At 40.5% G+C, this 26,967-nt stretch overlaps 1 protein-coding gene across 3 annotated transcripts; it reads left to right on the forward strand.

The window, feature by feature from the left end:
• Positions 1 to 4,201: 4,201 nt before the first annotated feature.
• Positions 4,202 to 26,330, forward strand: LOC112467488 (tight junction protein ZO-1). Of its 3 annotated transcripts, none has more exons than XM_025036133.1 (18): positions 12,059 to 12,239; positions 15,057 to 15,771; positions 17,645 to 17,814; positions 18,192 to 18,394; positions 18,665 to 19,093; positions 19,455 to 19,521; positions 19,600 to 19,750; positions 20,109 to 20,260; positions 20,712 to 21,006; positions 21,199 to 21,370; positions 21,472 to 21,697; positions 21,769 to 21,943; positions 23,355 to 23,564; positions 23,714 to 24,061; positions 24,145 to 24,386; positions 24,635 to 24,836; positions 25,018 to 25,439; positions 25,746 to 26,330. In XM_025036133.1, the coding sequence occupies exons 2-18, from the start codon at positions 15,571 to 15,573 to the stop codon at positions 25,747 to 25,749; spliced, it is 3,669 nt and encodes a 1,222-aa protein (XP_024891901.1). In that variant the 5' UTR covers positions 12,059 to 12,239; positions 15,057 to 15,570; the 3' UTR covers positions 25,750 to 26,330. The 3 variants fall into 3 exon arrangements, with proteins under 3 accessions (XP_024891903.1, XP_024891901.1, XP_024891902.1); XM_025036134.1 differs by having other exon boundaries at positions 15,101 to 15,771; XM_025036135.1 differs by lacking the exons at positions 12,059 to 12,239; positions 15,057 to 15,771 and adding an exon at positions 4,202 to 4,940.
• Positions 26,331 to 26,967: the final 637 nt, after the last annotated feature.

The raw sequence follows: 26,967 nt of genomic DNA on the forward strand, positions 1-26,967 counted from the left end.
ACGTGTGCCGTCATGGTGGTGCTCATTGTCATTGTGGTACGATTTGAGGGATCGATTTGGAAGATAAAGAGGAAAGGAAAGATTCTCGTCGCGGAGGAATCACTAACTCGTATTTACCACGAACAAGGGTGCTAGTAAACTACGAAGTAAATCAAACGCAAAAAGATGCGTCTCACACTACGCCACGTCGCGTCGCGCGTTCTTTAGCCTGCTCGTTATACCGATGCGTGTTATATATCGCGCCGATTTTTTTTATCTCGAACGAACGCTTATCATTGTACCCAGAAAAGTGTCTGATACCATCCGCGTGTCATTGGTACCACCTGTGACTGCGTTTTAAGGATTTCACTTTATCTGTCGCGTGAAAGATGCCCGCTTAATGTTAGTACTACTTATGACTCATAAGATCGGGCTCAAGGATGCGAAATTGTGAGATAAATCGCAAAGGATGCTTTCTTAATTGAATCCGGTGTTAAGCTTTGTTTCTCTTGCAGTCTTTGTGTGTACGGCATTTAAACGTATTTATTCTAGTAAACATATTTATTTTAAGCAGCAGTTATCTTTTGTATGAATTTTATGGCTCCGTTGTTCAGCTTCGGAGTAATAATGGGAAAAAATTTTATTTTACATTTTAGAATTATACATATTTTTATGATTTATTATTGTCATTTTTATATTTTTTCGAAAGTGTTCGTTTTTTGTATGAATGTATATATAGGTTGTCTTCAAATTAGTAATATAGTTGAAAAGAGTGGTTCTTAATGAAAAAATTAATCAAAAATAAAGTAAAAGAATTTTACGCTATCAGAATTATTTCAAGTTAAAAATATATTCCTGTTTAACTTAAATCGTTTTGAGTCTTGGGAAAATGTTTGCGCGCGGGGATAGAAGTGAAATTAGAGACATTCCTTACCCGCGAGAGGTCAAAAGAGAAACATGTGAGTGAAAAACAAATCTCACTTGTCTAGAAAGTCACTGTTCAAGAGTTTAAAGAGCTCTATTGTTTCTTTCGAGTTTTCGTTTCGTTAAATTAGAGTATGAAGTTTACGAGAGGGGATATTTCACGTTCCTCGTATTATATTAAATTTTGTTTGTCCGCCGTTATACATATATTTGGTTCGTAGAATTTTTTATCTCTATATTCGTAAATGTCGGACTGACACACGCGAAGTGTATTTGTTATCTTGCATATTTAGCGACAAACAAATACATGTTATACGCGCGAAGCAATAAATAAGCCGAAAGCTAAATATGGAGACGCAGACATTTAGGAATCGCGACAGTCCGCTTTCGCAAAACAAAGCTTTGCTAAAGAAAACGAAGATGTATGTACATTATTCTTGCGAGTATTGTCAGTATTGATCGTGTTTTAACTACATACATACTCCGTTTGGCGTTTTATCTTAACACAAAAAAAGTACAGCAATATTTATGCTTTAATATTAACTTTAGCATTATACATTATTTATATATTCATAAAATGCCTTTTTTTTAAGCTTTACCAAATTAGTAGTAAAAGAGAATACGAATGTTATTTGCAAGAAGATAATCTACACTAGATAATAAAAAATTGCGTTTATTACTGCAATAATATACTTTATCCAACAAAATTCATTGACGTAATTTTTTATCTCATTTATCAGCTTCATAATTAAGTTTTATTGTACATGTATTTCCGCAGTTCTTTTTTATCATATTACCGTGTTGCAAGGTAGAGTAAAAGTGCTTAGTGCGAAGGAAAATTCACAAGGTAAGCGTAAAGGTGTACGCAACAAGAATAAGTCTCTCTATGTGTTGTGCCAATGTATGTAATAACAAATGTGTCGATATATACTTCTGATGGGCGTTGTCGGCGATGAGATATCGCATCATTATCTCATTACATTATAGACGGTCCATATTTGTCGCCATTGACGCACAGACTGGCGGTATGCAAATGATGCAATAGCGTACTTACATCTCGCGCGTTAAAAATAGAAATCGTTATTCAATTATCCTTTGTCCATCAATCCTGTCTCCATATGCGGCGTCCCAGTATTTCTGAGAAATGTAAGCTTGGAATCAATTTAGGCAACTGTATTGAGACACATACTCAGTTTTCGAGCTGTGGTAAAATAAAATAAAAAAAGAATTTTTTGAGGTTTTAAAGTAAAAAACAGAAATGTCATTACCGTTTAATTCGAAGAAGATCTACTTTGATAGCATATCAGTTTGAATCTTAGTGATTAAAATTGCCAAGAGAAATTTAACGAAAGGAGAAATTAATGAGACTTGGCATTTAATGATTGACGGGATTTATTCTCGTTGCGTAAACATTTACGCTTATCTCATGAATTTTTCTTCGTGAAATGGTAATGTATGATAAAAAGAACAATGGGAGTACAACCATGCATTCATATGTAAAACATAGTTATTATGTGAAAAACGAATATTACACATTCGTTTTTCACGTCAATTCTGAGATTGTGTTATAAAAATGCATGTTTCTTTTGTATGTTTCGAGAGTATATTGTTCAGAGTGTCAAGGCTGCACAAACACATCCCGTTGTTCTTATCTATCTTTAAGTTAACACACCTCGTTGCTTACTCACGTATTCAGTTGTAACCGTCTGAAACCACCGAAAATCGGAATTTATTGAGCTTATCATTTAACGTGAAAGAACAAAGGTTGAATTATGGAGAAAAACCGATTACAAATATGCGTTGCAGTATATAAAGCAGAGTTTACTACAATCTGAAGTTCATAATCTTCATTAAGATAAATGCTATTACTTAAACCGAGTTTATTACTCGATGATGTCTTCGACAGAAAAGTCAACTTATATTATTCCTTTATTTTTCCTCAAAATGATTTTTTGTAATAAATCAAAGAAACGTAAAAAGTTTCGTGATGTACATAATATAGATTGCATTTAGATATATTTAAAAATGTCATTATGTTTGTAGGAATAAACAAGCAGGGATAATATTGGTGGATAGTCATAGAAAAATATTTAACGGAACAATGAAGTATCACACGTTTGAAGTATCAAATAGCGCATATAACTATCATCAAAAAGTTAGAAAAGAGATTATAATAAATCTATCATACAAATTCATTTAAGAAAAATATGGATCGTAAAATAAGGGACAAGATCAGACATATCGTATGAAAATCTACAATCAAGTGTACATCAATCGTGTGACTGATTACTATAGACGTTATCAACAAACGTAGAGTAGGCTACGTGCAGAATGATTAAAATGATACAGTTTATGATAGTCGCCATTCGTGTTCTCGTTAGATTGCAAACATTAAGTAGCAAGAAAAATGACGTATATCAATATGGATTTAAATCTGTGAGGTTTTCACACTTCAAGCTCCTTGACGATAACGCTACCACTTCATTTAATTAATTATTTAACGTTTGTTACAAAAGAATTTGTTGATGTTATTAACATATAATTTGGCTGCGTTATTAATCCAACTTATCACTACATGAATAATTGATGCCAGGAAATCCGAAAAGTGCTCATCTAAAACGACAAACCGTATTTTTTTTCTAAGTTGAACGAAGAGAAAGCTAAAGTTAAAAATTGAATCGGGCTCAAAGTTGACATTTTCGGTAGTTTCAGTTCCGGAGGAAGCACTTTGTCTGCATTCCTCGTGTACGCAGAATTCAATACGCGCGTCCTTTAACAGTGCATCCGGTGCAACTGATATTAATGCGGTGTGAGAAGTGTGATGACCTCATTAATCGAGAATCAAGGTAAACACAATCTTTTGTCTCGCGTAAAAGGCCTTCGAAGATATCTAAGCTGTGAAAGAGATAAATAGAAGAGAGGAGAGTGCGAGAGAAGAAGATAATTATTTATAGCATAAAAAAATAATTTTCAAGATACAGAAAATAATATACAAACTTTATATGTATGCAAAAGAGGATATTGCTTTTGCGATATTCCCGGATATTCCGCTGTATACATAGGACAATAATTTCAAAGGGCGCAAGTTTAATTTTTAGATAAATGCAGTATATCTTAAACGCTTTAAGGCTCAGAATATGCGTATTATCAGAAACGCAGCTTTTGCCTTTACCGTGTCTTCTGATAATAAGAAGTCACTGAAATAATATTTGCTGCGGAATATCGCGTGGGAACTGCGCGTTGCACGTTGAAGCGAACGAAGAGCTAGGCAGAGATTATCCGGCCGTGAAACTCAATTTGCCAACCGGCGCGGGCGGCGGGACTTATGCCGAGTAGTGTTCGCGGACTCTTTCCGCGTTACGGAAGCGCGACGTACATACGTGCCGTGTGTGGGGCTTCGCGCGATCGATCGATCGAACGTCATGCGGCCGGGTCGCGGAGGAAATCACGGGAGAATTCTGAACGCGTTGTCGATCTGGCCGGAGTGCTGCGTGTCGATAAGCCATGAACCGCCCCCGTGGCACATGGCGCATCGCGATGAGTAACGCCATGGGCTTTCGTGTAAACGCGTCGGCGGCGGCGGCGGCGACGGTGGTTTAGTGATTTGTCGCGCATTGTTCGAGGGCATTGTTCGAACATTCGCCGCTCCCGGGCGTAGTTTTCACGTGAATTCATTAATTATCCTCGATCGCGAGGCGATCGCGAATCCGCACAGAATCCTCCGGCGCGCGATCGAACCTTACGCAATCAGTAACGAGTGCTATTTTAATACATGGATAATTGGTCCTCGATGGTGATTGTCATTTCGTCGACGTTGCATTCGAGTAAAGTCCGCTCGCGCGGTACATCGAGTCAATATGAAGATCTTCCGCAGGATCTTTCGAGGTAAAAAGAAGAAGCACATTGTGAACAAGAAGAGACGAGCCACGTCGAAGGCGAGGAATACGAGCAGGACGCGCGACGCGCACTTGCTGAAAGACGATTTCCTCTTCGGCGCCGGTACGCGCCGCTCGAAACTGCATCGACGTAAACACAAGGCAAGTATGTGCGAAGAATCGAGGACCGAGAGTATCGGTGTCAGGCGCTCAAGTCAGCGCATAAGTCAGCACGTTAGTTACGCCGGCGGTATGTAAACGACGTTTATCCGGTCTTAAGACATTGCGAGCTGCTGAGAGAGGGATATGCATTTCCTCGACGAGATAAAAGCATTTCCTCGGACTGGATTCAAGCACCGCTCTCTCGAAACACTATAGGGCGCGTGTTGTATCCCCTCGCGAACAGGCGTTGAAACTGGCCCGGCGGTTTTAAAATTCCTCCGTGTAAAATCTATTACACGTCTTTGCGGTAAACCGAAACGTCCGAGAAACGGTCGCGGTTTTGCGCGACAACGTCGACGCATCTATGTCGCAATGTATGTGGCGTGCGTAGCGTTGCGTGAACCGGGGATTGTCCAGCTATTTATCCGGCGTTCCCTATTCTCTTCCGTTATTTCCGCCGTTCGCGCTGCCGTTATTGAGAGTAACGTGCCTTCTCCATTGATACGCAGTATACTCACCCGCTTGCGATACATTTATTAATCATATTCTTAATACGCAGTTCAAAGTTGACCCTCTCCAAGGGTCAACCATTATACATTCTGTTTAGCGGCGCGCGTTTTCAACTAAATACGATAATCCGTTAGCTTCGCAACACGAAGAGAATATTTATCGCGAAAACGAGATGTGGCGAGGATGAGACAGCTACATACGTTTAATGTTAAATGTGCGGCGAAAATACGAGTCGCGCTGTGTTTGCGCGTGTCAGAGTGGACTCGCGGCTATATAATTTCACGGGAAGTGACCGCATAAACTGACACACACGAGTACTTAGACATGCGTATTCGCATGTTGGATTGCACGGTGCAATTATCATTCGCTGGTTTTATTCGCCCTTTTTTTTATAGAACGTAGTCCAAAACATGTTGCAGGTATATATTTGCATAAAGAGGGCAGGAAATCCAAAAAAGAGCACACATGTTTAATTACGGTGATCTGCTCTGTTCGTTTCCGTTATGGGATTCATTGCGTAAGTCCGAGTTTAAATGAGCGCCTTACTTGCTTTAACGTGTCTTTTTAATCAGGGACCTTTGTTTCTACATATTTTTAAATATGAAAAATTGACAAAAGGGAGTATCGCAAAAAAATGTTAAAAACAACAAGAGAGCTACCGCGTTTTAACGAACGCGGCGTAAATAGACCTGAATAGAATCGCACTCCGTGTTGGATTTTGGTTTAATTATGTAGGTATAATTTCATAAAAGCAGTTGAAAAAGAAGGTGAAAGAATGAAAGTGTAATGTCGTAGGCAGAATGTTTCTAACAAGTTTCGACGAGTGTCGACAGGTGTGAAATATGCATTCTATATCTCGCGACTTTCCAACGACGCCGCAATAATTATTGCGCTTTTACTTTACCTTGTTAACACTTTCAACGCCGCTTCTTTTCACTATCAAAAATTTGTATATTTGATGTCGAAAAGAAATTCTTGGCAGTGTTCATTAAAGTGAGTAAGAAACGTTTGATTGAAGATCGAAAAATCTGTCTCAAATCCTGTAATTAAATCTGTAATTAAATCTATAAATAATTATGTATCAGGAAAAAGGTATCTGCATATATTTGTTTTGAGTGCGGTATGCCTGTTGGCAGTTATGCCTATGAGAAAATCTCAAATAATTTTCTAGTCTCACGTACGCTTTCGGAAGTTTCAAAATCAGGGTTGGGTAGTGTCTAGTTAAAAAGATAAAAGTTAAGTTAAAAAGTTAAAAAGTTAAATATTTTTAACTTAACTTAACTAGACTCTTAACTTTTAACTTAACTTAGTTACATTTTATCGGTAACTATTAACTTTTAATTTAACGTTTTTAATACGTCTCTGTGATTAATTCATAACATCTTAAATATAAGATCCGACTGTAAATACCGGTCTTAAGCCCGGTGTCCACGATGCAAGAACTGTGTCCAAGTTTCGATTTAAGCCAATCAACTTGGAGCTCTTACAGAAAAGTAGCAGTTTCATTGGCTTATTAAACCGAAATATGGACAGTTCTAGTATCGTGGACACCGGACTTAACAGTATAGGGCCTTGATTCTCGAACTCAACTGTGAATTTGTTTACATATAAAACGAGCCATATTCCGTGTAGTTTGATTGGTTGTATGCTTCTAGAAGAATTGACCACGTACAAAGCTCAGAATGGCCCATTTCGTATACGCTAGTCGCAGCACTATTATTTCCGTGAACGCACTAAACGCAGTATAGTCGATCTGGCTCCCATCTCTTTACAGTTTACACCAAACGCTGATCGTGAAATTCACGCAATTTACGCGTGGTCGCAGTCATTACGAGTTACGAGCGATCGCGAGTCTCTGAGATTTTGTGTAAAAACACTAAAAACTAAAAACGCACGTACTGCAATGAATGATGATGAATCTAATTCGTCTACGTCAAACGGAAAAGATTTCGATATTTCCGATTCGGGTGATTTGCCGCAATCCACAGTCGATCGCGAAAGCATGCTATGTACGTGGTCTCACCTTCGCCGCGATCTTTTTGAGTTCGACATCCAAGATAAAAAACCGGAAAATTACCGGACAGCTCATTTCAGTGCTTGTTATGTATACCCAAGAAAAAATACATATCGGCATCAGTGTCTCCAAACTCGAATTTGAGAACGCACATCAAAGTAAATTATTAATTATAATAATATGTAACATATGTTTTTTCACTTTTTTCTTTCTTCAAATAAAGTGTATAATAAATAAAGTGACGTTTGTCATTTCCGTTATTTGTAAGACTGTGAAACCCAGAAATTACGAAATTAAAAAATTTAACTTTTAACTTTTTAATTACTTTTTATTATTAACTTAACTTTTAATTTAATTAATTTTATTATGGATTAACTTGTATCTTAACTAAGTTAAATTTTGAAGGCTGTTAACTTTAACTTAACTTAGTTAAAAAAAAATTAACTTACCCAACCCTGTTCAAAATAGATCGAAATAAAAATATATCAAGAATAAGGTATGAGAGGGATTCCATTGACGTGTCATCCCTACTTATCTTGTAGCACAATGGCCGCGGCCGTGTTGGCTAGCATACGCTGCCAATCGCATTAAATGCACAGGTAAACGAACGGACAAGTGAAAATGCGGGGAGGTCAACGTGACAGCTATACAACGTGTCCTAGAATCTCCGATCTCGAGGAAAACTCGACATCGTTTAGAAAGAACCAACTCAATGCTAAGCTGCAGCTTTGATTTAAATGCTACTTTATGGTTAGCCCGATTTTATTCTCGAGAAATGCTATATGGTTATTTCATTAGTTGGATGGAATCCTAAGACTGCCTAAGATCGAGTTTACAAACTATTTACAACGATCTTAAATACGAAATCCGACTGTGAATATCGTTCTACGAATATCATTATAATTTTATTATTTCTTCTAGAAAACAAGATGAAGAACATATAACATAATACTAATATATGGGAGGGAATACACTTCTTTCGATTTTTTTTTTCAGAAAATATATAAATTACTATCTCGTTATTACAATTCGGTCTTTTCTGTTAAAAGTGTGGTAACTAGATTGATTTAATTTTGTCACACATTTTGCAGTTTGTCATCGTTAAGATTTTTCCACAATAATTGTTCCAATAAGTTTCGATATTTTTTTTTACATCATTTACAGAGAGAGTAGGATTTATGTAATTCGTGTTTAGATTACTCAGCAAGTAGAACTCTAATCTAATATGTGCGAACATAGCAGACGCAAGGCGCGAAATTGCGCGTTTAATTACAAGTCAAGATGCAATCAGCGGTTTATTATCTCCCCCCCCCTTCTGTGTTTCTTCACATTATTAGAATATAATAATCCAGTAGAGGCCGAACACCCGGTATAAGACGAGAGATCTTCAAATACGCACCACGCCCTCGTGTCGCCTTATCTTCCGTCCGGCTGCTAAGGTTGAAGCCGGCTACCTGCCGCCTGCCTGCGGCAGGTACCTAGATCTACCTGAATCGCGCATTCCACAGGAAATGTCCTCAAGATTGGCCGGGGGCCGAAGTTGGCGATAGGTTTTTGCCCGCAAAGGGAGTTGACGAAAGATTTTCTTTCTTGCTCTTGTGAATGACGTTGCTCCTTGGCAAATCGAGCGTGCCCGGTCGTCTCGCCGCGACTTTCATCGCTCCTTCGCATTTCACGCGCTCTCGCGTGTATGCGTTGTTCGCTCGCGAGCGGAATGCCGCAATAGATTAATGCTGCTAGATAGTCACCGATTTTCGAATTACGTCGCGCGTTACGTTACGTCGGCATTTTTACGTCTCTTGCATCAGCGTACAGCGGAATTGACGGTGATTGGACGACACGACGCGACGTCGGCATAATATCTAGATTTATTAACGTTAAAATCGTGCGCCCACGCGACGTCGTCGGTCGATCCCCGTCAACGTTGACGCTTTACGCAAACGATTATTCTAAAGCGATCGGTATAACGATTCTGGGATCCGGTTTTCCTTCTGCGGCACGACGCGCGGCAGAATTTTTCTGGATGCTTGAATCATGCGCTGGTCGTGTATACGTATCCACGAACGTTTTACATTCCTAAACATTTGCTCGGCGCGACTGCAAGGTTGCTTGCCTGCACGCTTACGTTACGTGTACTTCATATATTTAATCCCATAATTCAAGGTCTACACTCGCAAGTTACCACTTTAAAGATCTTCATTGTCCAGATAACTGAGTTATCTTTTGTGTTGCGATTTTATACAGAATAATCCACTTAACGTTATCATCGCGATCATTTTTCGATACGACTTCGGAGAAGAGAGTTTCTTTGTCAAATTTTGCGCGCGTTATATGTATAAAAATTCTTAGTTTCGTGTAATCTTCTTTTGTGCGCTTCTGCTTTCGGTGGAAATGCATTGTGAGATGATGGATATTTCATGAGAAAAATCTGCTGTTTCATCGGAAATTCTTTCGGAACGGCTTGAATCGCGGCGCAAAAAAGACGCACAAACAAGAGTGGTAACGTCTTCGCATTCCTCGTTTCACGCGGCGCGATTCATATTCTCGTCGACACGGTCGAAAAGTAGTACGGGCAGCCCCCTCGTCGGATTTTCCCTTTCAAATCCGTTATCCGTGTTCGTCCGGATTCAGCGCGATGGTTAATCAGATTCATACGTAATGAGGCACGCAGTGTGGGAAGCGAGCGCGATTTTTCTCATCGGTATATAAAGCGCGCGAGGGTAATCTACACCGATCGCGACGGAACGATACCCGCCGCGATTTGTTTCACCGCGTGATCTCGCTCTGAGAGCGTTGTTGTACGAGTTTACGAAAGTTTATGAATCATCGGGCAGCAGCCGTCGTTTCCGATCGCGCCGAATGGGAGCTGCATTAGAACGACTTTCTTTCTGGCAAACGCGCGCCGGAAACCCGCGGCTTTCCGCTTCGGCGGAGAGAACGAGAGTGAATTCAAGATATAACATTTAATAGCGAAGTATATTGCAAGTTTACGCATATACGCATACACATTCACACGCTCGCATACGTGCACACATATGCAAATGTGCTCCACAAATCTGACCTGTAGAAGGATAGAAGAAAATGTTACGAGCGGCGTATTACGAAGAATTTATCGGCGCGAGTCTTTAAAAATTCTGATGTTTCGAGATTACGACAGTTTTATCAGACCTTGAACAGTAGTTTCTTGCGTGGATGATATATCGTAGGAAAGTAAATAGCGACACACAGTCCCGATCTCTCACGCGGTATGGAAATAACGTTATTAATCTTGTAAATCTATCGGTCCCAGTGTGCTTAGCATCTTGCACTTGCCGGTCTTTGAACCGGCCATATGGCGTCAGAACACACATTTCTTCCATCATACGTTTTTCTGACCGTTCAAGGTCAACTTTCATTCCGTTTATGGAATCATAAGGTCCGCTCTTTTCAGCTGCACCTCTTTAGGCTTTCTATATTTAATGAAGCGGCTAAGTATTCAGATACCGCTAGCCAAAGAGGAGAAACAAGAGGAAAAAGAAAAGAGATAGCAGTAAGATATAGAAAGTCCAAAGTAATTTCTTGCGAATTACTGCTCCAGTTTAATGCAAAAATATTCATTAGAGAATTCCTTGAAAAAATAATTCGATGATCTAATACGAAATAACGTTCGAAAGTGAAGTACCAGTAATGAGATCTCTATATCGTTAATGAATTCGAAATGCATTTTTATTATAACGAGATTTTAATTGGCGATTCTTTGAAGTAAGATTTTCTCGAACATATCAATAGCGTTCTAATTCCTCGAGGGCTAAATATTTTTATACGTTTGATCCATCGGTCTGCTATCGGGCAAAAGATTCAGATGGAACGGGTCTGTGTCGTCTGTGGGTCTTTTCAGCTGCATTTCCCATTCCACCTCCGCGCCGTTCTCCCTTCCGTCAAATCCCGAATGTATATACGTGTCCGTTTTAATTGAAACGCGGAAAGCGCAATTAAATACGGCCGAAACGTGACGGCGCGCGGCGGGTTTCATGTCTCGTATCGCGGCTCGTCTGGAACTCGGCGGCGATTTTGCCCGGATGATCCCGCCCGGTTTCGCGATGGCTCGAGGACAAAGAATAGAGAAACGGAAAGCGGATACCTAGGCCGCGACAAGCAGAATTCCAGCTGGTGTAAGGTGTGTCATATTCCAGTTAATGTCTCATAGCCGGGGCCCCGCGTGCGTACACGCTCGTACACACGCGCCCACACGCTCACCCACGGGCGCACAACGCTCGTATCCACACAATACCCACAAACACACGCGTACGCGCATACCCACACACACACACACACACACACACACACACACACACACACAAAAGGGTAAGATGTTGAAGCCGACCTCTACCTGTAGTCTTGCCAACTAAGCGAACCGACCAGGCAAAACCGGTGTCGGCACGCTCTCGAACCCAATCCTCCTCTCTTCGCCCTTCTCTCCTCTCTCTTTCCACCCTCCTCTTCCATCTCCCCCTTTTTCCCACTCTCTTTCTCTCTCCATCTCTCGCACCACTCTTGTGTGTTAAACACCGCCGTCTCTCCTCCGTCACCGCTCCGTCCTTCTGCGTCCCTGCAGTCCTCGGCCGATTCTACCTCGGCCAGTCGACCTGGCGATAGAGAAACCGAACGCGTTCGTCGCCAGGACTCTCTTTCTCTTTCTTTTCCTTTTTCGCACCTGGCAAAAGGACCCCCGTGTCCATCGGTTCTAGTTCCCGAAAATCCGATCTCTCAGTCGAGATCTCAGACAGTAGCGAGAGGTAAAGGACGATCTTGGGAGGGTTCGCAGAGGCGGCTACCGCCGCGTTGGATCGTCGTGTACGCACGCGAAGGCCGTGTGCACGCGCGTGCGGCACACGAGAACGTGCATCTGCATCCGTGGAACGTGATGCAGTGGTGAAGCGTGTATACGTGCGTGCGTGCAATTGCGCGGTGTGGACAGTGTGCCAGATATGTATATATCGGTATCGCGGACGTGAAATCAATGAAGGATCACCGGAGCACGTTACTCGTCGTGATCGATTCAGCATGCATTTTCGTCACGGTCGGCCTGTCGCGTACTTGATTCACAGGAGGAGAACGGTACGCGATCCGCGCTCTAAACGCGAAACGCTGGATGAGGTGCGAAACCGATTTGCGATCTCGAGAGAGCTAGAATCGTGGGTCTCGAGAGGAGCCGAGAGTGTCTTGCAACTCCGGATTCGAGTTTCGCATCTTCGTGTGATTTTCGACGAATTCGGACGGCGAATTTGAGTCGCGCCTTTCCAAGGCTGGCGACATATCGGGCGCGTCTCGACGGTGATGCGATCGCGTCGATCGCGACGGGATAAAAGGTGGATCGCGATCGAGCAGATCGGCGAGCCTAGGCGAGGACGAGCCGAGAGATCGTCGCGGTTCGGCATCGGCGATTTAAATCGCGGTCCGGTTTAGGCGGTTTCGTTTCGGGCAACCGTGGGGCGCGGGTATAGCCGTTCGGCCGGGAACCTGTTTTTGTGTCGACGGCCTTCAGCGAGTTTTTGGAAATGCGCTTCCGGTCGGCAGTGGCGACGGCGGCGGTGACGGCGGCGGCGCGGGGCGCGGTGTATTTCTGTGCCGCGTGAGGGAGAAGCGAAAGAGAGAAGTTCCTCGAGACGAGGGATTCCTCGGGAAAGGGCCGTCGTCGTCATAATTATATATACGCCGTTCGAAGCCGCTCTCGTTACCGAAATCGAATTTCCTTGCGTTATTTTGACGTATCAACAATCAGGATGGATGTTCGTCGATACGATTTTATTTAGTTATTTACATCGAAACGTCGATTTTTCTCTCTGTCTCTCTCTTTTACACGAAATTATTTCTGCCGTTTCGTAATATCGGCAAGAATTCGCAGCACAAAGAAGAAGAATTCCATAATTATACGAAATTCGCAGAACTATTTTCGGCACGACGCCGACGCACCGTGTGTCTCTCCATAATTACGCCAAGTAGAGGAGTACATTCTTCAGCCAAACAATCGTTTTCGATCGATAAGATTCTTCTTCGAAAAAGAAATCTCCGTGAATAAAGAAAGGAACGTTATTCCGAATCGTGGGAATAGAGGCGAAATAATTGACTTGAGGAGCGTCTTGCGATTGGAATGTGCATTCAATGCGGTTGATGGTTTCCTTCCTTCGATTGAGGACAAGAATGATCAATGAAATAAAGGACGGAAAGCATTCTGAATCTTAAAGAGCTAGAAAAAGCAACAAGTCACTGTCAAAATGTCACGTGAAGTAAATTTTTATTAAAATTATATAGAAAGAAACGTGAGGAAAATACGTAGCTCAGAATATTCCTGTATAATCAAAATATTCGGAAAATACTTTGATTTGTCCAAACGTTCTTTGTTGCTTATGGGATTCCACAATTTTCTTTTTCTTTATTTCAGAGTCACTCTTTAAGCGGGAAAATTGTTAATAGAGAACACATAATTTTTCCGAGATAAATTTACACGCCGCGTGTATTTGTACGTTTCGTCGATTAAGACCGAAGCGAATCTGTGAGAGAAAATCGCAATTCCAGTTCGCGGAAGGGCTAGAAATATCAGTGGGAGCGGCAGGAAATTTAGCTTCGAATTTAGCTCCGAATTCGCTGGAAGTAAATCTCACTTGGGGCAGCAACGGAGTCTCCGGGATTCGATTCTCTCGAGATCGGGGCGTACGTACGAGGGGCCGCGTGGTCTCTCCCGAACGAAATCGAGCGCTTCACGCTACGTCGCGTCCGAAGCCCGGCGTGCGAGGGAAGAAAAAGAGGCGTGCACGAACGAGAAACGAACGAGGCTACTGCTGCTGCCGTGTCGTGAAGCCGTGGCTGCGTGACCGAGCAAGGCGAACGGGAGCGAGTGTCGAGTCTCGCGCGCGGAGAACGGCGCGAACGAGGAAGGGAAAATCGCGACGAGCGACGAGAGAAAAACGGGTCAGTCGCGAATCTCGGACCACGAGGTTCTCCGCCGTCCGCGAGATTCGTCCCGATCGTGATTCGCGAGCGAGGGCCTCTCCGATCCGTAATTCGCCAAATGCGTGTCTTCTCGACGGGAGACGCGAGTGCAAGTGCGCGACTTCGCGTCGAGGATAAGCCGCGCGTTTCTTCGATTTCTTCGATCGGAATCGAGGTGATCTCAAATGAAGCCTGAGAAAGAGAGAGGCGTGCATGGCATTCGGAGAAATCGCCCAAGTATTTGCATATCCATAAGTTGCGGAGTCAGTTCTAAAAATTAACGTCTGCTGGAATACCTCGGCTCGAAGCGATACGCATTAAGGGCGTTTTCTCTCGCGAGCCAAGACTTGGTCTATTTAGTCCACGTATTTTAAAACGCCTTTGCTGGTTTGCTTTGCGAGTTTTGCGGATTGTGTATAATAAAGCGGGATTCTTCTCCTCTACGCGCTACACACTTGACACTCGTGCGTCATCGTGGGGTCTTGTCAATATTGCGAAACGGTGCAAATAATCGCGTTGAGAAGAAGAGGCGGAGGGAAAGTCGATGTTTCTTAAGAGACGAAGCTCGAACAATAACGAAATCTAGAAGACGGCGAACATCTATTTTGATTGTTGGTCATTAGTGATTGCACAACGTCGAACGCAGCGCGCAAATTGATCTCTACAGATTCCGGAGCAACGATCCTTCGAGATTACTTTCTACAAAGATATATAGAGAGACGTCAAGAGGCATCGCTATTCACATCGAATATTCGAGCGTCAAACGTGGTCTCTCCTTTCCAACGGAAAACCATCGATGACGAAAGGACCGTAACGTTGATGATCGCCGCACAATTACATTTTTCTGTTTAACGTGCAGAAAAACGCGCAGCGGCCGCCTTTGCGCAAGAGTCGTGCCAGCCGCAGTCGATCGGCGATCGCGTCGTGCGCAACGATGCGATCGCGACGGAGTTGTCCGCGACGCGAATACCATTCCACATCGATCCCACGTGGTTCCACGTGAAAGCGCGAAACGTCCGAGGGAGGAGATGCTTGAGGGATCGCGAATGATCGGCGGAAGTGCGCGAGGGAGCGGCCCGTGAGAGAATCGTCCTGGTGGTTCGCGAGGAGGATAGGGAACGTCTTTTACGCAAGAGGATGGACAGGGGCGATAACAACGTCGTCGGGGTCGTCGGCGGCGGAAGTGGCGGAAGTGGCAGCGGAGGAGGAGGCGGCGGCGGCGGCGGTGGTGGCGGCGGCAGCGTGGGCTGTCACGTGGGAAATTCCGGATCCCCGCCGAATTCGACCTCGTCGACCCACGGCACGATGCAGAACTCCTCCGGCGGGTTCGACGGCCAGGTAGCGCATCCCCCGAGATCTTTAAACCCGATACGGAAGGGCTGTGTAAACACTTGCGCGGTCGTCCTCGAATTATTCTTGGCGAAATCGAATGAGATTCTGCCCCGCGATCCCCGAAGTCGCTCGATTTTATCGCGATGTCCATCTCGTCGCGCGACATGTGTGCCGAGAGCAAATTAACGTTTGGGCTCGAAATTTTGGAGCGATCGGGCGTCGCGGATCGATCTTCTCTGAGGATTCGATTTGCATCGGTAACCATTTGTATCTTTACATGCAAATTTATGAACGAGGGAGAATCGAGGTATGCCTGAAAGTCGTGAGTGATCGACGCAGTGCATCGCGATTTGATTTTATTGGTGTCACGATATTGCGATGCATAACGGGAATGTTTATTAAGATCTGTTCTCTCTCTCTCTCTTTTTCTTTCTCTCTTTTTCCCATTATTACTTCCATTCAAGCCTATCCTGCACGAGATACCGTGTCTGATCGAATACGGGATTAGAAATATCTTCGCTATATACGTGTCGCGATAAGTCCACGAGGGCGATAACTCTGCCATTTGATACGTAGTATTGGATTATCCCGTCGATCGCTTTCCCGCGCAGGAGAAGATCTCCCTGTAACACGTGCTTCGTCGAGTGATTCATATGTCTGTCCCAGGGCTAAATTTATCGCGGCGAATTGCGGGACTCGGGCCGTAGTTTTAACGGCGCGAAACGCGCCGGTCACGCACGACTCATTGTTACCGCCTCGCCGAAATAATTAATCTAATTATCGTGCCTCGCAGCTCGATGCCCGATGATGGTTATCGTTTAATTTAGCCGGCCGCGTAATTTCGACGAAAACACGCCGCGGAGCTAGGAATATACACGCGGGCCCCCGCGGTATGCGTATAATTGCACCATTGTATTCGCTTCCACGTGCGTGGAAAATGAATTATGGCCTTCAATTAGGCGATCCTGTCGTCTTCTAACCGCTGGTTAAACGTTATCTCATTGTGTGCACAGAAAGAAAATGTTAATTTATTTAATATATTATAATTATGGAATACCGTTAAATTTTGTAACTTTTATCTTTATTTCGACGCAATTAAGAGAGGCTCGGTGAATGTAATTTTGTAAAATTTAGCGATTTTTCAGACTTTTCGTTAATATTCTTGCTTGTGGCGCAGAAATAAAAAGATTTTACGCTATGATATATCTTCACGTACAGTTATCGGGACACGATGATTTAAGGTGCCGCGTGACACGACAGTGTCTTGGTATTTGCACGATATTATCTTATTTAAATATGCGATTCATAACTGTGCTTATCTCTATTTGGCATTGTTAAAAGATGATGTAAGACCGTGAAAGCATGCCTTTCGGCATAATATTGTTGTGATCATTTAATGATAGTATGTCAACTGACCATAGCGATCATATCACTAGACGTATCTGCAAAGAAGATGTTTATATGACAGCGTTAGCGAGGAACACGTTGTCGGTAGTGTAATATATGTATAATACTGACCGCTTCAAGTTTATATCTCCCCAGTTTTATCGCGCATACGTAAATAAAACATCAGTAAAATACAAAGAGTATATAAGAATTAGTCAGAGAAATATTCGATCAGTTTTGAATGAATTAAAGCAATTAGATACTAGTCGCTTATTTGAAATTATTATAAAAGAATATATATATATATAATGATAGCTTTTAACACGTTTAATATTCTACATCTACATAATAAAATAAAAGTAAGACATTGTTTAGGGGAGATTGGGGGGGGGGGAGATAGGAAAGATAGGGAAGATTATATTCTAAGATCACCAAACAACTTTTTTTATTATTGGCAATTTTTTAATATTATGTTTTTTTTTTTTAATTTTAGACTGGTGACAGAGGATGGGAAATTCACCACGTTAAGGTGACCAGAGTTCCCGGTTATGGCTTTGGGATAGCTGTGTCAGGAGGTCGCGATAATCCTCATTTCAATAATGGCGATACAGCAATCGCGATCTCCGATGTGCTCAAACCCGGTCCAGCTGAAGGAAAATTACAGTAAGTTCACTGATAATTTACCACAGTAAATGGCAGTCAATTCTTATTAATACATTTTAAATTTTTGTATGTATGGAAATGTTTCTCTTTTAGTCCATAAAGTTTATTATATAGTCTCTTATTTTTAATATCTTATAACATCCATATTTATTGATATTTACTTATTGCCACATTAATAATTAATTTATATAAAAACTTTTTAATTGTAATTGCCTATAAAATGAAAATAGATTTACTGCAAAGTGGCTCAAGAATACATCCTTAGTCTTTGGGCCACTTTTTAAGTAAAATTTCATATTCGCCGGTTTTAATTTTAATTTGGTATAATCCCCACGCTTAACAAGATCATTATTTGAGGGTGTATATATCGTTTATAGAGTGAACGACCGTATCATCTCCGCCAATGGAATATCGTTAGAAGGCGCCGATTACGGGGCAGCCGTGCGGATTCTGCGGGAATCCGGTTCTACCGTTTTATTGGTTGTTAAACGAAGAGCTTCCTCGAATTCACCCGGTTGTTTAGGGAGCGGAGTACCCCAGAGTCATCGGCTCACACTCACGCGAAATAATAAAAAGGATGGTACGTAATTAGACGGTGTGTAACAATCGCGCGATGACTCCAGGATCTCAGAACAATATTGTATACGTCTGGCAATCGAATCTTTGTCAACTTTCCAATCAAAGCAATTAATATAATCTAATTTTATTTAATTTTCCGAGCTAATGTTCGACCCAATTTCTCACTTAATTTTCAAGCTTTTCATTGAGCTCTTTATTGTAATCTTTATCTTCGTTTGTCTTCGCAATGTGTGTGAGGCAAGACGTAGTAATTTGCCGTCTCGATTTCTAGACTTCGGCATAGTACTGGGATGCCGATTATACGTAAAGGAGGTTACGCGAGAGAATATCGGAGTGAAAACCGGGGACGTGTTAACCCGAATAGGCAGCGTCGCCGCCGACAATATGAGTCTGAAGGAAGCTAGAAAGCTGATGGACCAGTGCAAAGACAGACTCTCGATCGTAATTACGCGGGATAGCTCGTGTTGCCATGTACAGCAGCAAGGTAAAGGGGATAGCGGTGAATACCTGTCGGGCGCGAGTTACAGTAGTCAGAACTTATACGTTCCGCCACCCACGAGGCAGCCCTTGGAGGACAAGAGTAACCTCGTGCCGAGAGGTCGCTCGCGGGGTCCGCTGATGGACGTGTCTCTGAGCCAGCTAGATCTGCCAGCTACGCCTACCGTAGATCCACCCAGACCACCTCCGCCGAGACCGGAAGGTATATGCGTTGTGATACAAACATATCTCAATCATTTCCTATTCGAATATGGTTCTAAATAAAGTTTTAATAAATACAGATTTATATTATTATTTTTTTATCAATCTCAAATTTATTTATTTTTTAGCGAAAATTTTTAGACATCTGATGTCAATATTTTTTTAAACTATTTTAATAATGAAATACATATCTTGAATTGTGATTTTCTCTGAGATATATATAGTCTGCTTGAAATTGCATAAATAAAATGCTTCCGAAATTGACGTCATATTAATATAATGAGGATTATAATTTTTTTAAATTTTATTTTATCAAGTGTATTCGGCGAAGTTTTACTAACATGCTATTTTTCTTCTTATAGATTATTATAGTACACGTAGACAATTGTACGATGAAGACTCGGTTTCGCCTCGGACGAAACAACTCATGTAAGTAGATAAAGTTTTATTCAGTCTCTTGTACGGCCAATCAACACAAACGTTCATTTTGTTATTACGTACATATAGGCCAGATCCTCGATTTATCACATTCCAAAAGGAAGGATCCGTCGGCGTGCGATTAAGCGGCGGCAATGAAACCGGAGTCTTTGTCACTGCAGTTCAAGCGGGAAGTCCTGCGTCGCTTCAGGGTCTTCAGCCGGGGGATAAAATTCTAAAGGTCAGTTACATAATATATACATATCACCACTTATTTTACATTTAAACAAAATAGATCCATATTTTCAAGATCCTAAAGATCTCTAAAGATGACGAAATGAATAAAAAGAAAGTCAATACTAACAACTACCAACAATAGATCTAACAATATTCTTTTATCTCGAAAGAATTTTTTGTTGGGATAGTAATTCTAATCTTAAATTTTATTGAAACAAAGTGTAGAGAATATACATTTGGATAACATTTTGCTCTAAAGACTCTACAAAGACCTTTTAAAGATCTTTAAAAAAGATTAAGATTTTCGAATAAATTCTATATGTGAGTAATAAAAATTTGCAAAAGAAAAATTTTTGCGTCAGATAAATGATATGGATATGAAGGAGGTAACGAGGGAAGAAGCCGTACTGTTTCTTCTTAGCTTGCAAGAACAAATCGATCTTATCGTGCAACATCGACGTCAGGAATACGACCAAATCGTTGCGTCCGGAAGAGGCGACTCTTTTCACATAAAGTAAGTGACATATAAGTGTATAACAAGTTCGATAATCTTGTTATGTTAATAAAGATGAAAATTATCTCAAGATAAATGTATACAAAGTGAATATTAAATTATTCTGGAATAGGATCACCGACTTTTGTGGGAAATAATTATCAATTTATTCTTTTATGATTTTTTTTATATAATGTAAAAAACGAGGTTTAAAATGCACAAGTAAATAAAACAAAGACGTATTATTGATCGTCAATAATTAAATTATGTAATTTTATTTTTATATTTATCATTCTATTTTATATTCTTAACTATATAATGAATATGATGATAACAATATAAAAATAGAAAAAATTTTTAATTGCAATCAAAACAATATTATTAATATAATTCCAGTTCGAGTTCTAAATTTAATTTTATTAGTCGATCGAAGATGATTACAGCTGATGGTATATTTTTGTGAAATCCGTAGAACTCACTTTCACTATGAGCAACCGCAAAAAGGAGAGATGAGTTTTCGCAGCGGCGACGTTTTTCACGTGGTAGACACCCTTCACAATGGCGTCGTAGGATCTTGGCAGGTTTTCCGAATTGGGCGAAACAATCAAGAAGTACAGAAAGGAATCATACCTAATAAGGCTCGAGCTGAGGAGCTAGCAACCGCTCAATTCAACGCGACGAAGAAAGAGATGAGCGCCAGCGAGAGCAGAGGTAGCTTCTTCAGGAGAAGAAGAAACAGTCACAGACGCTCGAAATCGTTAGGGAGGGTACGAATGCAACAAATTCTTTTTCTATTTATATGTATACATTTTATAGTCTAATATATGTTTCTTGTATTATATATTTTGTTTGTTAGTTCGTTTTTTGATGTCATAAGCATTAGACCGAAAAGATTAAATTGCCTTGTACGTATATTAATATTTGATTTAGATTAATTTTCATGCTCCTATATTTTTTAGGATCATTGGGACGATGTAGTGTTTTCCGATAGCGTCAGCAAATTTCCCGCTTACGAACGCGTGATTTTAAGACATCCCGGATTTGTCAGACCCGTCGTTCTTTTTGGGCCCGTGGCCGATCTTGCCAGGGAAAAACTTCTAAAGGATTTCCCTGATAAGTTTACTTCTCCACGTAAGTAAAGGATATATTCTGTATTAGTTTTTTTATTGAACAAATTTTCACGTGAATATGATACTTTCGAAGTAGTTTGCTGAAGATCGAATATTTTGTAGAAATGGAAAGTCAAATGGAGGATGGTAGTGGAAAGAATACCAAAACATCCGGCATTATTCGCCTAAGTGCCATCAGAGAAGTGATGGACCGGGGCAAGCATGCGTTGCTCGACATTACTCCGAATGCTGTGGATCGCTTAAATTACGCCCAATTTTATCCGATTGTCATTTTCCTGAAGGCCGAGACGAAGCAAATCATCAAAGAGATGAGAGCCGGCATACCAAAGTAAGAAAGACAGCGAGATGAGATCTCTGTTTCGTCATTCGTCAAATTCTATATGCCACGTATGATTACAGATCAGCTCACAAAAGCAGTAAAAAGCTTTTGGAGCAGTGTCAAAAACTCGACAAGATCTGGGGACACGTATTTAGCGCGGTAATCACTCTCAATGCACCGGAAGCTTGGTACCGGAAACTGAGAGAACTTATCGATCGCCAGCAGCAAGGTTCACTATGGATGAGTCAAACTAAGGTAAAGCAACTCGATTCAAGGTACAAATTGTGTTGCAGAATGCGTGTGATGTTTTCGTTTTACTTCAAGTAAAATGTCAGAACAAAGAACTGCCAGAGAGAGATACAGCTATATGTTGGGGTGGTTTTTGACTTCTCTTTTTCTCTTCTCGTTCTCTGTTTTCACTTTTCTCATGGATATCGGATATCACGATCTTTCTTCGTTGCTCATATAGATACTCCACGGCGATCTTTGTCATAATTTGGGTCTGTTTATTATAGCCAATATATAGCCGATACACGGTGTGGGACCTATCGCATCCGTCTATACACGCTCATACTCCACTTCCTGCTCTCCCACCTCCTCCGCTTCCTAATGATAACGTGTATTATGACGAGAATAAGAATCACGATGTGTCTCTGTTGCATCATCAGTCATCAATATTATCTTTTATGGAAAAATTCCCGCCACTTCCGCAGCCACCTTCGAACTCGGGCGTCATCCGTGAGCAATTTTTCGGCTATATATAAATCCTGCTTGCTTTAACCCTTTAACTGTGACATTCAGAATATTTTGTTAATATATATGTGGAATATTGTAATATCTTAGCACTCAACGCGCTTTTTGTCTTCAAGGTAAATCAGTGTCGCAATATTTTATATAGATATGCGATATATGTCAATTAATCACTAAAGAAGCAATTAAATTAATTAGATTATGCAAACACATGTCGATGGCAGTAACAATTAAGTCAATAGGTGAGTATATTCGTTTGGAACAGTTAAAGGGTTAATCCTGCATGCTTTTTGTATGCATTTCTCCATTCTGCATGACTGTATCTATTATAATGATCTATTTTCTTTTTTTTTAATTATCAACTTATTGAAACTCTCAATATTAGTCGTTGAGAGAAGTCGCTCGAGAAAATAAAGTATTTTCGCAGTTTTAATTATAAAGCAGTTGAAAAAGCAAAAATTTAATAATTTAATTTAAAGATGAGCCCAAAGTTATTTTGTTAATTAATTTTCTATTTAACAACATAACTTTAAAAAGTTATTTATAAAATTGCCATTATTTTTCCTTTTTTCTCTTCATCGTGATTAACATTTATAAATACTTTATTTTTTTATGCAAGTTTGTTGAAAAAGATACAATCTTTTCTACATATGTTTTGCATGCCTGAGAATGCGCGCTTTATCATGCTATTATTTTTCTACTTTACTACTGTTTTACGTTCCAACTGTTGCTTCTAAGAAAGCATACTACAAATTTAATTTCAATGCGATACTCATACAAAATACTCATACAAATATAATAATTCATTCACTGTACTTTATTGACCGTAATATATCTGAACAACTTCAGTGTGTCATCTGATTATTAATACACGTACCGTTTGCCTAACGTGATGTCCTGTGGTCTGCGATCGTAGCCGGAAGAAGCCCTCTCGGATGACTTCCTATTCCCGATGACTTCTCGCCTCTCCTACGCTTCCTCTCCGGAGAGCGATCTGGAGCTGAGCCCAGCGCCCGTTATCCCCGGCACTTTGGGCCCACCGTCGCGGCTAAAAAGTAGTTCCGATCCGAGCATTGCTACTCAAGATGATACCACTGCGCCGCCACCGTACTCGACAAATTATCAGGTAATCTGTAAGATTCTCGGTAAATTTCTAAACGAGATCCAAGCTACAAGCTTTTCGGAAAATTAAAATTTAGCGAGTCAATGTATAATTAATTTTGTACGAGTAAACGATTTTGATCGTCCACAATTAATGAATATGTTCGTTCCTAGCAATCATTCGAGCAGCAGAAGAGAAGGTCCCAAGGCGGAATGGGGGACAGCAAGTACGGCTTCTCTTTGTCCGGTCAAAGGAGCAATCAGTCCGGTTCGCCGGAATATCTGGGCAGCTCCTTCGAGCCTAGATCTCCTCATCATAGTCCACCGGATCTTCCACCCCGAGTTGATCGAAATGCGAAGCCGATTATTAATCATACGCCACGGGGAACGATAGGGCGATCCGCTCAGGAACGTCTAGGAGTGAATAAAACCGACTCAATTCTAGATATGGGGAATTACATCAATGCAACCCCCCACAAAGCAAATGCCACATCATCCCTCGAACGAGCACAGCCAAAAGCGGTAAGCGATATTTCTTTCTTGAGATGGCGTAATTCAAAGGCACGCTGTTTGACCATAAGATATATTTATGCTTTCTTACATAGGGAAGTTACGACAGCATGTCTTCATACGATTCGTACAACAATACTAATGGGAACGCGAACTATGGAATGGCGAATTTGAACGCGTCGACAGGTCGTTTGGGTCCGAATGTACCTGATGATCTCAAAAGCAGTAATATACCGAGCGCAACGAGAGCGCACGATCCGTATAGATTTACTAGATCTACAGCTCAACCCATTTCCACGCATGACGCTCAAACGCGAACCGATTATGCCAAATACAGGTGTGTATTTAATACACTTAACAAATTAAAATATATTTCCTGTTTACATCTTTTTCTTTTTGAACTACTTAATACATGTATATCTTTCTTTATAAAATAAGGATATTTTAATGAATTTTTTTTCCTTGTAATCATCTTTTATTGATATAATTTATTTCAAATCTTTTTTTTTTCCATCAAACTTTTGTGTGTGATCAGTGTGTCTAAATGAGAGCTAAACGAGATTATCACTTCTTTCTGTTACACAGCCGATCTACTGACTACAAGTCGATACCAATTTCACAAAATAAACCAGCAGGCACCTATAAACCGATACCGCCTCCGAAGCCGAAGAATTACAGACCACCACAAACGTCACTTGGACAAACGGAGAACAACGGAAATGATGCGAGTAATTCGTACCAACACTCGAAGAGTTATTCCATCGCTACGTCGCATGTGCATAATGGGGTAATTATTTTATAAATTGTAATAATTCTGCAAAGATGATTATTTTTTCTTTATATTATTATTCTTATCATTATTATCAATGTCTGCGATGATTCATAATTTAATGAGGATCAAAACGCGATAATATCGATCAGTCGCGATATCTTTGTGAAATCTTACGCGAATTTTTATCTTCATTTAGGTAGAAAGCAACAGCAACGTTCAGCGCAACAGCGGTCAATATTACTACAACATCCCGCCGCCCGGCCGTCACAATGAGGGCAATATCGTGAATTCGCATCACAATCTAAGTCATCTCACGTCGCCGACGCACAGCCACAGCCTCAGTCACACACATTCTCATTCGAGCCCGCCAGTGACTACCACGCATTCCCATAGCAATAGCACCGGCCAAATCAGTCTCGGTCTAACGCATAACCGGAACAGCACGAATCACAATGGATATATGCACAGTAATAACCACGCTCCCGCAAGCTCGCTCTATCCCTCCGCTAATCCTGGACACAATAGGGAACCCAGCGGTCTGGACCTGGCTGGTAGTCGAGAGCAAAGAGGAAGCGCTTTCGAGCTCTACCGAAAGCCGGTTCATCATTACAATATGAGGTGAGTAGAGGCGAAGAATTCGTCTAGAAGAGAGAACCGAAGGATCCAGCGGTGACCTAACTCGTATTTTAAGAACGTGAGACGATTAATCTTGTCCCTTGCACACGGGCATTGATATTTTTAAAAGCACAAAATGGATCTTGGAACATGGAGAAACTAAACGAAATTCTCCTGTTAATTAAAAATACAATATGTTAATTATAAATCGTTCTTTTTTACTTTTGTAATATCTTGAGTGTACGTCGAATGTCCCTTTTCTCAATCCCAACGAAAGTAGCTCAGTAGGAATGTTGTTGTATGTTGCAGTTAACGTGTATCCTGATGCAAGACTTAATATATTAGGATGAATTAACGAATCTATCGGAGTTGCGCAGAGGAATGAATCGTGCAATGTCGTAGACGTAGATAAAAAAAAAAAACAATTACGTTAGCTAATATCACAAAAGATACTGTGCCTTTTTCAAATCGATAAAAAAATGTAACCTTCGATTTGTGTAGAAATCCTGGAGATACCAATGGACGAAGCGTTTTTTAACCCTATATGAAGAAGTACTTAAATATTTTATACACAAACAAACAATTTTGTATCACGAAATAGACCATTTTTTTATTGTATGACAAAAAAAATAATGTTGAAGATTATCTTTTTCGATATGTACGTAAGAAATCTTACCATATCTTTATGTATCATCTTTCGTGATACATAAATTACGTGTACGTTTGATAAAAATAATGTTAGTTAAGAACGATTCTTAAAGACAGATAAGTTGTAAGTGCAATGTAACGTAACAATACTCAGTCGACTATACACCTGATAAAATTTGTACAGTTATTAATTATATTTTCGCGCTTTTGCTGCAAATATGAATAACACCATGATGAGTAGGAGAGCAATTTTATAAAGTTGTTGCGAAAAACGTTAACATAAATATCATAGCGAGTATTCAACAGTTTACAATACTTACCGCTTATTTTTTAAGCAGATAATAGAAAACGCTTTTAATTTGTGCGATAATTATATCTACATCATTGACGTATGTGATAATGATTAATAAAATTTTTATTGTTATTATACAAGTGCATGGGGTGTGCCTGACTTCAAATTTTTTTAGGAAATGTTTATTATACAAGAAATTAATAATTATAATATACTTGATAATATCTGGTTTTATTATGTTACATGTAATAATAACACAATTATTATCATTAATATTATTATTTTTATAAAAATATAGTCAATATAAATGAAATATTTAAGAAACTACAATTCTTACTATACCCCATAAATAATCAGAAATTCTAAAGAAAGGAAATTTTAAGAGAAATATTCTTTTTTTTTTAGTCAGGCACGCCCATGATTATTTATTATGAACTGTATTATGCGTCATTAGTAGTAAACCAAATGGTCTTTTTAGAATTAGGGTGAGCATCATAAAGAGCTTATATTAATAATTAGCGTTGTTAGATCACAAACAATCTGTGTCATCGTGTACCAACACACCCTTATATCACAAATTAAAGCGTAAAC

Source organism: Temnothorax curvispinosus, unplaced genomic scaffold, assembly GCF_003070985.1.
Source record: "Temnothorax curvispinosus isolate PA1 unplaced genomic scaffold, ASM307098v1 QBEX01017430.1, whole genome shotgun sequence".
Lineage (NCBI taxonomy): Eukaryota > Metazoa > Arthropoda > Insecta > Hymenoptera > Formicidae > Temnothorax > Temnothorax curvispinosus.

Excerpts from the sequence above, each read along its gene's own strand:
- LOC112467488 (XM_025036133.1), top strand. The coding sequence starts at position 15,571 with ATGGACAGGGGCGATAACAACGTCGTCGGGGTCGTCGGCGGCGGAAGT. Across the intron at positions 20,261-20,711 it reads GGCGACTCTTTTCACATAAA|AACTCACTTTCACTATGAGC; the intron begins GTAAGTGACATA and ends TGAAATCCGTAG. Across the intron at positions 23,565-23,713 it reads CGTACTCGACAAATTATCAG|CAATCATTCGAGCAGCAGAA; the intron begins GTAATCTGTAAG and ends GTTCGTTCCTAG.